Source organism: Hippoglossus stenolepis, chromosome 18, assembly GCF_022539355.2.
Source record: "Hippoglossus stenolepis isolate QCI-W04-F060 chromosome 18, HSTE1.2, whole genome shotgun sequence".
Classification (NCBI taxonomy): Eukaryota; Metazoa; Chordata; class Actinopteri; order Pleuronectiformes; family Pleuronectidae; genus Hippoglossus; species Hippoglossus stenolepis.
Window position 1 is genome coordinate 18699412 of NC_061500.1, and position 12637 is coordinate 18712048.

The 12637-nt window shown below is 40.9% G+C and overlaps 1 protein-coding gene across 1 annotated transcript in view; it reads left to right on the top strand.

The window, feature by feature from the left end:
- The window catches only part of marveld2a (MARVEL domain containing 2a), a 22476-nt gene continuing 9839 nt past the window's right edge, over positions 1–12637 (top strand). Inside the window, exons 1-8 of the mRNA XM_035184655.2 lie at positions 1–112; positions 2714–2772; positions 3986–4954; positions 6026–6246; positions 6959–7158; positions 7335–7506; positions 9533–9583; positions 10418–10528. Coding sequence (XP_035040546.2) covers positions 4003–4954; positions 6026–6246; positions 6959–7158; positions 7335–7506; positions 9533–9583; positions 10418–10528 — 1707 coding nt within the window. The 5' untranslated portion in view covers positions 1–112; positions 2714–2772; positions 3986–4002. The remainder of the gene's footprint in view (positions 113–2713; positions 2773–3985; positions 4955–6025; positions 6247–6958; positions 7159–7334; positions 7507–9532; positions 9584–10417; positions 10529–12637) is intronic.

Here is a 12637-nt window from a genome sequence, read left to right on the forward strand (position 1 = left end):
TCCGGGTGACGTCAGAGGGATGGGCAGGTCACGTGGTGTTCTGCGGGGGAAACCTGCGGTGTAACGTTACTGAAATGGGAAAGAGGAAGACGAGGAGCAGGAGAAGAACAAGGTAGGAGACCCGCACGCTGCCCCGCACATCCCGCGTTACACGAGTCGAGCCGAGCCTCCAGCCTCACTTCCAGCCGGAGAGAAGTTTCCCGACTTTAACCGCGAGCGTTTCGCGTCGAGTTGTCCGGAGCGAACGAGTCTTTGGGAGACTTTGTTCCCTTCGAGGGAACTTTGGCTCCGCAGCCGCCGCCGTGACTCCACCGGTGGGAAACAACAGGAGAGGACATGTTAGGAAGCTGCACACAGAGAGAGAGCAGCAGGTTTGTTCGGACGGACGCAGAACCAGGTGGCGAGTGGACTTTCTCCTCTGTCTGTGAGCCAGCTGCTGTGCTCCGCTCCTGAGGCCCAGAGCTGGAGGTTACTCACTTTACTGCTACACCATGTTTATTATGCTCAGCGACAGGTAGCTTCCAATACGGACTTCCCGTTTTACACACCCTCAGTACTAGGACTAGTACTTTATTTGCACCGCGCACACTCCTCCTCTCAGAGTCGAGCTCTTATTCCATTACAGAGTTACAGAGAGAAACCCAACAGGGTCTCTGTCGAGAAGATGGTGTGTTTGAGAGAAGAGGGAGGAGAAGTAGATTAGAACTGATGTTTGTATTCAGAAGGATAATGTGACCTAGAATGACACTCGGTATCAGAATCAGGCTTTATTGCCAAGTAGGTTTACACATGCAAGGAATTAGGTTTCGTGTGTTTGTGCAAGCATGAATATGAAAATAGGAAACCATGTCAAAAAACATAGTATAAACACTAGATATGTGCAATATGAACGGTAGATACTTACAATGCACAGCATCAAGTAATACTGATGATAAAGCTGATACTTACTATTATTATTAGAACAATAGTTCAAGTGCCCAAAACAAAACCCAGGCTCAGATGTTACAATAAACTTTAGTATGATGATAAATCATGAACCTGAAAGACAACAGCTGCTGTGACATCTACAAAGACATGACCCCAGTTTACACTGTTAAGACACAGTAACAAGTAAGAATAATATGTTGGTTATCTGAAGATAAAAGGACTTCTATCAGGATATGGGAGTGTGGCCTTGTCGCACAGGCTTTATTCTAGTCAGTTTTTTTTCCAACTTATTCTCCATCCCTCGTCTCACCTGGATATTGACAGAGGGCTCAGTCATTACAAAAAGATTCCTTCTCACGTGTATTGAACAGGAGACAGAGGTGTGGGTGAGAACTTGTGGCTAAAAACAGTTCTCTATCGCTGTTATATATATCTGTATAGTTTTGTGTTGCATTACTGGAATCACCACAGCTTTGTTTTGTACAAAGCTTATGACGCATATTGCAGAATATTATTATTTCTGTGTAAGTTTTCTCAATACTTCTAATATGATAGTGATCTAGTAGTGTGTGTGTGAAGTGTTTCAGTTGCATTAGGTCATTTTGGATGTGAGATCAAGTGTTGAGCTGCAACATGTCTGTAATTGTTAAAAGTCAACTCAGTGTGGTGGATTGTGAGTTTACAGGTAGTTCAAATTTTGGTTTCAGTGGCTACAAAAGTGTGTGGAATTACCTGGTTGCCCAGGTAACATGACCTGATCTGTGGGGCTCATCGAAACTCATGTTGTGTGATGACGGCTGTGTCCTGTTTAAAATAACAAACATGGCGGTGTATCCCTTTTAATAACTTGATAACAAGCTAACATTTAACTTGTCTGTTGTGTGGTTTGAGTGACTGCACATCGCTGTCTTGTCTTTGTGAGAGAGGCCCTGCCGCTGTGAAACACCACTGCACCACCACACGTGTCTCTGCACTTTTAACAAATTCCGTTGTGAGAGAAATCTGTCAGGAATGATGTTATCCAAATCTAACTGTGATTCATGTTTTATCAATGAATGAAGCTCACAGACATTTATACGTTTGAGCCATGACATTCAGTATTTGTTCCAAGGAGCTGATCAAATCTAAGGTGTGTGTGTGTGAGATGAACTGGTCCACAGCACGGCTCACTTATTTAAATGTGAGGATTTGCTGCCTCTTCTGTTTTTATATTGTTATCAATTAAATATCTTTGGGCAGATTTTTTTATTTGAGCATTTCACCTGGTCGTTTTTCACAATTTTCTGACATTTTCTGCAGAAGGTAGTTATTAATTTACTGAACATATAAGTGAGTATTTACTGAAAGTTATCTTGAGCCCTGTATTTGAGAATGCAAATGTTCGAGTGAGGGGCTGTGTGATAGCTTCTCTGGCCAGCTCACTAGCAATAACTCATGAGAGAAAACAGCAGCAGATCCTCACTGCGAGTGAGTCTGTGTGTTGATAACGTTTCTAACATGCAACGTAAAAATATACAAAATTTAAAATGAAACCAATATCTGAGAGAAAACTTGGTGACATGCACGTAAAAAACCATCAGCTGATTTAGTGAGCTCAGGTCGAGGTGAATCGTTTTTTTTGTGTGCACTTTACAGACTTCCTGTCAATGTTGGCCTGACATTAAATTAAATTCATATGTTGAGCCTTGACGACTCTGACAGAACAAGCAGTTGAACATCATCATGTGCAGTTTAGAACATCCAGCTCATGTTGCCTTCACATCTCAAACCTTTTTTGTCTTTACAGGTGATTCCTCAGCAAAATCTCTGTTCATACCAGGTTTGCATTCTGACCTGCAGGCCAATGTAAGTCGTGTTGAGTGACTGCGTGTGAAAGGTATTCAAGCACAGTTCATATAATTTTTTACCTCTCCAGATCAAATCCACTTAACGAAATGGGATCTATGGGTTGGTTGGATGTTGAGAATGTATTTTTGTGCTGTCTGCAACAAGCACTGTGGAAATTGTGTTGTCCTGGATACAATACGTGAGCAGCAGTTATCACACAACAGGGGGAATCAGATTCAGTCCGACATGTTGCTTAATTTAGTTGCAGCATAAAAATACATTCTTGACTCCGCTTGCATGGAGGATGGTGGGATAACATCTTTACTCGCTAGAGCTCTGGCTGAAGGGTGTTTTCTCTGGTGACCTCAAGTTCCAGCGTTAGTTTTCTTTAGTTTGTATCCAGCGGGTCTGGAGTAAAATGATGTGTCAAATTAAATTCTCCTGGAGATAATTTTTTTCAAATCTTTTGGGTTCTTCCTTTTTGTATTTCCTGTTTGCCTACTCTGTTCTCTCAGTGATTTGAATTAATGATAATATGAGCTACAACTAATAATCAGATGGTGGCATGACTGCTTTTCTTTCTCCTTTGGGTTAGTAAATTGTATATATTTGGGTTTTGCTCTGTTTTTTTTTATGAAACAAGCTATTTGAAGTCCTCACTTAGAGAAATGTGGCTGCAACAAAAAGTCAATTGGTTGATCTGCAAAAAAATGTACGGTCAGCTACTCTGATGATCCAGTCATAGTTTCTGTTTTTTGTTTTAAAGCAAAAAACCTTAAATATTCCCTTCAACTTCTCAAGTTTGAAAATGTTTTATAATTCAGTTAACGGAACATCTTATAGTTTTTTCTTCTTGGGCCAAACAAAACAAGACATTTGAAGGCACACTGTGGCTCTGAAAAAACACGATCAGAGTTTGTTTTTCACATTTCATGGACCAACTGGTTATTCAAGGAAATAACTTTATTGCCCAACACATTTCCTTGGGGTCCGAGGTGACGTCTTCAGATTGCAGTTCTAAACCCAAATGCTTACATTTGAGACGATGGAACAGCAAATGTTTCGCATATTGTCCAGATCAGGACTTAAACGATTAACTATGTAAACAATTCACAATATTTTTAATTATAACAGCGAGTTGCAGCTGTTCTTTAATTATTGTATCTAGTAGATTGAAACACACTTAAACAATACTGAATAAATGCATGTGTCTGCCCGTGTGCACTCTCAGGGACCATCACTATCCTCATGTCCTATGGAGGAGGCTTTCACGGACGCACTGAGCGTGACCGCCAGGCGCCCCACTATGACCAGGTACCACACGGCTCCTTACCCCGAGAAGACTCCTTCAATCTGCAGCCACTGAGAGAGCAGAGAGCCCCTCATCTCGCTAAGAGCGCCGACCCCCTCCCGCCCCCACCTCTGCCAGAGCAGTCTCCTGTGGGGCCCGAGTTCGATCCCAGCGGCAGCGAGGACAACAGTCACCCAGACCTCGACCCCGCCATCGACATCAAGCCAGTCCACCGCTTCGTCCCAGACTCCTGGAAGAACTTCTTCAGAGGAAGCAACGTGAGCAGTGACAAGTGGTCCATGCCTGCATCGTCATATAACAATAACAATAGCACCACTGGGGGGCAGCGCTGCTCACCCCCTCAGTCCCCCTCGGTTCCTGGGTCATACCGGGATCCCTATGGGGGCTCAGGTGGTAGCTACAACTCCAGAAAGGAGCTTCTGGAAGTACCGGATCCTCAGGAGTCTGTGTCAGGGCGCACCTACCGCACAGGTCTGACCTACAGCGAGCGAGTGGAGGAGTACCATCAGCGCTACGACTACATGAAGTCCTGGGCAGGACTGCTGAGGATTCTCGGCTGTATTGAGCTCCTGCTGGGAGCTGCTGTGTTTGCCTGCGTCTGTGCCTACATCCACAAAGACAACGAATGGTTCAACATGTTTGGATACTCGTCTCCTGGGGGAGCATACGGAGGAGGTCTCAACGGAGCCGTCACAGGCGGGTCCTACTACTCAGGCCCCAAGACCCCATTTGTGTTGGTGGTGGCAGGGCTGGCCTGGTTGATGACTGTGATTCTATTAGTGCTGGGGATGACCATGTACTACCGCACCATTCTGCTGGACTCCTCATGGTGGCCCGTGACTGAGTTTACCATGAACCTGGCTCTGGCAGTGCTCTACATGGCAGCAGGTGGGTAACAGAGCTGTACACCCAAATTACACAAACATTTTCCTAGAGATGCAGCTAGCCATTATTTTTGAATAATGTGGTGATTATATGTATTATTTATTTGGTATATTATGTATAATTTTGAGATTATATAAGAGGCATCCTGAAATGTCTTGTTATGACTGACCAACAGTCCAAAATCCAAAGATATTCAGTCGACTATAAATTTCTGTCTGTGTGTGTCTCACATATCTTGAGAACCTTCATCTTATCGGCTTCACACTTGGTATGTGTATTGTTAATGACCTGTTGAATTTAGTGCGATTTGGATACACAATACTTTCAATAAATGATTTGAATAAAATAGAGTGTGAGTGACAGGTACACAGACGAGGGAAAGTTCTCGTGTGAAAGAGAGCTGCAGTTCACTTTCCGGGTACGTGCACAACTGCAGCTGAAATTATGAGGTCTGACTGTCTGCAAGGGCAATAACAACTTTAAGGACGATTACACGATCGCACACAAGGCAAATAGTGCTGCACACAGCTATACAATGCAGCAGCGGAGCAAAACACCAAGTTTGAGATCTCTTGTGTTATTATGAGCAGTGTAAAAACACTTTTAGATTCATTATGAAACTGTGACAGGACAAATTAGAATATGGCAGGCTGTCACAATGAAATATAAAAATAATATACTTGTTAAAAAGTTGAATTTTTTTCTAAAAAGAAAATATTCAGAATTTAATAAATGTGTTTTTTTTCTTAAGTGAATGCATTATGTATCCATACATTTACTCTGTGCTGTGTTAGTAATACAGCATGCAACTTCACCACTAGATGTCACTAAATTCTACAAACTGAACCTTTAAATAAATTAGCTATATTTCAAGCACCACTGCTGGAAAATAGAATATATATAATTGTTCATTGCTGTGACCACCACACGCAAAATTACATCACCTCCATTTTATTGAGGTGGCATCATAAAAGTAAGAACAAATTTATCTTAGTTGAACGATCGTTGAAAGAGATTTTCTTTAACACTTAAACTGTTTCTTTTGTTGTTTTTTTCCCTCTTTTTTTCACCCAGCCATTGTCTATGTACGTGACACAACTCGTGGAGGGCTCTGCTCCTACCCAATCTTCAACAATGGCATCAATGGTGCGTTCTGCAGAACAGAGGCTGGCCAGACTGCTGCCATCATCTTTCTGTTTGTCACAATGGTTATTTATCTGATTGGAGCCATCGTGTGTCTCAAGCTGTGGAGACATGAGGCTGCACGCAGGTACCGGGAGAGGAACGGCCTGGAGGTAAGGTCTCAGCCAGCTTTATTTGTGTTTGGTTTGTTTTCAAGGGTTCGGTCTTGGGTTCTTCTGCTTCTGCTTAAGCTTTAAAGATTAGCCCAACGCTATCTGCCATTTTGAATACTTAAAATGGTAGATAGCTACAAGCATCTTCTTACACAGACTGCAATGCAACAGGCCAACAGCTGTAATGTTAAAAGTCATCGGAACAAAATCTTATTCAACTGGGGGAAAAGTGCCTGTTATCTCTAGATTAAGTAATTCGGCCACAGTCCACTCAATGCACTCTACCTGGTTGCCTCATTAGCTTACAGAAATTCTAAATAAACATTAAAAAACTGTATTTGCGGCACAGTAAGTCATTGTAGCCTAACTTTTAGTCCAAACAAAATAAATCATGCCAATTCTGATATGTTTTCAATTGATGCCTCAAGTGCTGATGGAGTCCTAACGCAGACAAGCATGTCCGCTTCTTAAAATGATGTGACATGTTGGTTGGTTGAGTGTGAAGTTTTACATTTAACGTTTTGGTCATAGACAACTTCTTTGACATCAATCAATATTGATCTCCTCATCTCAGTGAAGTCAACTCAGCCAAAACAGTTAATGTTTATAATGGTCTATGTAGAATAATAGTCAAGCTATTCTTTTGACAGTAAATTGTAATTCTAAGTTATGTATTAACCAGAAAGTGCTGTTGTTTGTTTTGCCTGCACAGATGGTGCCCTCTGAGATGCGAGCTGCTCGCTCATTGGTTGCCCCAGGTCCAGCTCATGTTCTCAAAACTCCAGAACAGGCCCAAGAGTCATCAGTCGTTCCCATCCAGGCTGCTCCAAAGGTTACTCCAGCGCAGATTTTACAGGGAGCTATACCATCAGGACACATTCCAAAACCTGTTATTGTGCCTGACTATATTGCGTAAGTGATGCTGAGAAAAGTGAGCACACAGTAGGGCTGCAACTGATGATTATTTTCATTTTAAATGAGGCTGGTCTGCAGATTCTTTTCACAGTATGTAGTAGGCAGTAAGTATAATTCATGAGCATGTGTATAAGACAGACAATGACCTGTGTTTCTGTGCCTCCACCCTGCAGTAAGTACCCATCCATACGGACAGACGAGGAGCGGGACCAGTACCGAGCTGTGTTCAACGACCAGTATGCAGAGTACAAAGAGATCCACGCAGACGTCCAGGCCACCCAAAAGAAGTTTGATGAGATGGACGCCATGATGCGCGGCCTGCCCCAGAACCCAACCAGCCAGATGGTGATTGGTTTCACATTTCTTATCTGAAAACAACACAAATTGTAATATCTCAGTAGCATCTTTTGCCAAGACTCCTTTCACTCTCTCTACGCGTGTCTGCATCTGATTTATTGATCTGCCAGAATGTGATCTCAGTTTAGGTGTAGATGAAGTCCTGGGCTTTATCTTCGAGCCAGAGCCTCTGTGTTTCTACATGCAGTGATTCATGTTATACTGTTAAATGTTTTATTTCTGCCTGTGTGTGCCGGTAAGTGTCGCCATGCGCTGCAAAGCAAGGAGTGGTACAAGAGGGGGATTGTCACTGGTAATCTAGCAGCCTGTTACACTTTGGGGTCAAGGTTTAATACTAAAGTGCAGTGATACATAGTCTTCTCCCAGCTGACACTTGTAATTGCCTAGAACAAAAACTATTTATTTCAGCTCCATTTCAAATCAGCATAATATAACAGTAATAATAATTATAGCCAAATAATAAATGTTTCACGCAAATGTAAAATCTTATTGCCAAGAGCGTTGCCTGAGTGTTCACCTTCTCTGTTGCTCTGTGAAATGCTGCACATACAACAGTATCATAAGAACTCTTCTTAAAACTCCTTAAAAAGAACATTAAATAGTTTAAATAAGTTACCACCAAATCTAAAATGACTTAATGATCTTGGGACTTTTCCTCTGGTGCCACCAAGAGGTTGTTGTTGCGTTGAGTGTCACATCAAGGCTGCATGCTCGACTTAGCACAAAACAGGCTGCTTAGACATTTTATCCGACTTTTTTCAGCGCTGCAGTACATCAGCATGTCGCATGACCTTAAAAATGTGCATGAGCCAGGCAGCTGCACAACAGAACAGAACATTGCCCTGATTGGCTGAAGGCTTCACTGACATTCTAGGAAGTTCACTCTATTCTAGGAAGTTTAGATCTATTATTTCCGCTTTATTTCATTCCAAAGAGGATGAGATGTATTTGATCTGGAGTTCAGGAGTTTGTTGTTGTAACATAAACCCCACCCCTCTTATTTTTTTTACAGTATTCTCAAGTCTTTGATTCTCAAGGATACAGAAATGAATAGAAACTGGTCTCTCCCTAAAGCCGTTTTCAGGCATGACCTCCGGGTAAAATCTGGAGAATTGGCTACGGACTTTACCCGCAGTGTCTTTCACACATAAACAATGCAGCAGGAGGTTCTCTGCACAGACGCATTCACAACAGCATCAAATCCTCCGCATTATTTAGGCAAGAAGGTGGAGCAGCCGGGTGCAGCAGACAGAGGCAGGAAGCGATGTATTCACTCCACTGCGGAGTTCACATGATCATGTTTACAGCACCCTGCCACCATTGTCGGCTCTTATCACCACAAACTCTTTTGACATCTTTGTTGTTTTCTACGTGTATGACGCTGCTTTTTCACTGGGATATGTTTTCTTTCTGTTTTTTATTCAGTTTTGCATTTGTTTTATACTCCACCTGTTCAGCCACTGGCAGTTCACGGTGACATATCAAGTCCGTCCCAGTCAGACCAAGATGATTTAGACTTCCTGAAATATGGCTACTCTAAACCAGTGAGCTTAGACAAAAAGTAGAATCAGAAGAAGGAAAAAAAGAACTTTATAAGTGACAAGTGTGTTCATGTACGCCCCCTTTAATCAAAGTAGATCAGATCCTGGTTTTAATGTCCTGTACCCTCCAGACAGTCCTGTTCCACCAACTGCACACATACTTCGACTGCCACACACTGAGCTGTGCTGTACTCTTGCCCTTTTGGTCTGATTGTGTGTCATCATAAACCACTGTTAGCTTTTAGTCGAGCACAAAACTGCACCCAGTCTTTTTGTTGTTCAAGTGCACCTCATTTCCCTATCCAGTAATTTCCTGTTTGCACTTCCCGTTTCCTCTGTACTTCCCCTCCACCCTTAATTTCCTCCTCTGTATCAGATTTTTTTCTTTTTTTACTGGGTGATTGCTCTTAATTTTCATAAATGTTAAACATTTGTTTGACCTAGATGTAATAAAATCTGTTCTCTTTTTGTAGGAGGTTGATCGTATTTCCAGGATCCTTCAGGAATACCGGAGGAAGAAAAATGTGAGACCATTTTCATGTCCATGTTTTGCACACTGTCTACAGCTGTGTGTTTTTCTGATGCCCATGTTTGGTTATATTATAGACTGATTTGCTGTTTTCCCACGTTCATTATTATTTCTTCAAACATCGACAGCAGCAGATTAATAACAGTGCATTTCATTTAGTCACCTGTCAGTGGTCACATTCCCTTTATGCATGTGTCAGTGTTGAGTTTGTCTGACAGAAGAGTCTAAATTGATTTCATTTAACCTGTTCTAAGTCACATTTATATGATTAACACTTTAGATTTTGGTTTAACTATATATATATATGGATTTGAGTCGTTGGACTTTCTAGATCTGAAGTTGTCAGAGAAACAAGCAAAGCAAACGTTAGCAGCACCTCAGCTCGCAGCCACTCAGAGACATCAGAGAAACACAGATTTTTAACATGAAGCTGCTTTATTATATATGAACAGTAGACGCTGACGTAATTGAAGACAACTCCCATAATCCCATGCTATTTCACAACATCACCAAACCCTGTTTTTTTTTTTATGGCTCAGTAAATTGGTAAACCAGATGGACAGTGTAGTTCTAAACAAACATCACTCAAACAGAAGGAAACTGCTTTTGTTCGAGACAATTTTCAGATGCAGTTTTTAACAGTTGTTATAGAACCGACCTCACAAGACAAATCACACGTTAGTGGGAACAGTTCATTCGTTGAGTATCACCAGTGTTATCCCTATTGTATTGTGGTAGTCACATAAGTAACTTCTCCAAAACAGTGGAAATGAAATGAAAGCTGAATAAGATTTTCATTCCTGTGTGTGTTTCTGCTCCATCATCCCAGGATCCAACGTTCCTGGAGAAGAAGGAGCGCTGCGAGTACCTGAAGAGCAAACTGTCTCACATCAAGCAGAAGATCCAAGAATACGATAAAGTCATGGAGTGGAACGACAAATACGACTAGAACTTTGTTGCGTCTCAACAAGAGAACACAACTGAGCACAAACAGAACTTCCGCTGACGGTTACGCAGGTACCGGTGGTGAAACCCAGTCATGAACCCAGGAGCACCACTGGGATTTCACCCTACTTTGTGTTTTTAAATCTTTATAGCAGCTGTCCCTGACAAACGTTTATCAACAGCTTTTGTGTCTGAGTTTATTTAGGCCCACGTGTAGAACACATGTAATTTTATGCTAAAAGGGATAGTTCTGCATTTTGGGAAGAGGCTTAATGAGACATCTTAACCTAACATAAAGACCACATGCATGTCCAAGCTCAAAACTAACAAGTTCTATCTTGTTATTGTGCAAAAATTACAATTTGCTGTTTTACATAAAGGTAAGTGCAGGATTATTTTCTTGGAAGTAAAAATAGTCATATTTACACCTTAAGTGATTTGAACTAACAAGTTATAGTGTGACAGTGAGCTTTAGATGTGCTTGTATGCATTTCTTGTTATAGCTGGACAGAGGCTAGCTCTATCCCCTGGTTTCCAGTCTCTATGCTAAGTTAGCATAGAGACTAGCTGTATCCCCTGGTTTCCAGTCTCTATGCTAAGTTAGCATTTAAATGAAGCAGTCCCCTGGCTGTAGCTTTATAAATAATAGACTGATATAAGAGTGGTATTGATCTTCTAATGCTCCGCCAGAAAGCAAATAGACATACAGTATGTCCCAACATGTCAAACTAATCCTTTAAACTGGGCTGATGTGCAAAGATCTTACAGTGTGTGTGTGTATGTGTGTGTGAGAGATACTGTGACTGTAATTGTATCAGAGGCTAACCACTTAATATGTGAATGTTTGTACTGAGTGGGAAATGCTAGAGGAGGCAGTAGAAGAAAAATATATAACATTTGCTGCATTATTGCTGTCCAGGTTTACTTCCTCTGCACTTCTGTCGTCCTTTCTGTCAGTCTTCATGTTTGTCACCTGTCCATATTGATTTCACAACTTCCCAGCCTGAAATGAAAAACCACTGCTTGTCTGGAAAAATCCCATGTTGTTTTCTTGAACTGCTGTGAAGATAGTTAGTGTTGTTTGAACTGCACACCTTTTTTTTTTATATGCAACTGACAAATGTCTGAAGTGGGAAATGTGTCTTTGTCCTTCCATTTCATAGATTAAACATTTTGTACTTTCTTTTTACTTAAGTGCATGAATACTGTATCTCCATTTTGTCCCCTTGATGCCACTGTACACGCTGAACCTCTTGATTGAATGGAAATGCTGTGGAAAGCAGCACATTTGTTTTATGTTTGCAAGTGTAACTGTAAATATTTAGCTGTAAATGTCCATATTCTTTCATAATTTAAAGGCTTGGTGCTTCCTGTCCTGAGAATACACTTCTGCTTATGCAGTGAGTCTGTGGTCTTTGTCTTTTTCATACCATTTGTCTTTTTACTGTAAATAATAGGTGCTATGTTAAGTTAAGCAAAGTAAAGATGGAAGGAGTTGATTAATCTGTATTGCTTGACAAAAAAAATATTTGAAATAACTTTTGATAATCTTATATTTCCAAGGAAAAATACTGGAAAATGATTTGTTAGCCTCCCAAATATTAGTTTGCTGCTGTTATTTGTCTAAATCTGATTATCTTTGAGTTTGTGACAAAACAAGCAACGCTGGCATTTTTCACTGCTAATATTTTTATCAATCAAGAAAATAAGTCTGATTAATTGATGAAGAAAATAATAATGGAGGCTCTAAACTCAACAATTAGCCAAGATACAAATAATAACATTTGAACTCAAATGACCTTAGAAGTGATTGATGTTAAGATATGTGGGTGAGCTGCTTCCTTTTTCCATGAGTAACTTACATTATTTTGTTCATTTGCATAGACTGGACACAGACATCAATGTAGTCAAAGGTTATCAGACTAAACACAAATAGAACTAAATATTTCGATAAATTTAAAAAAGGGTGTTTCAGTAATTTAATTGTGATTTTATTCATTTGTTTGTGTTGAATTTCTTTATTTCTATTTTAAACAAAGAAGGATCATGTTTATATGGTTTTAGCTGCAAGGCTATAGAGCAAACCCCCTCAACATCAGATCAG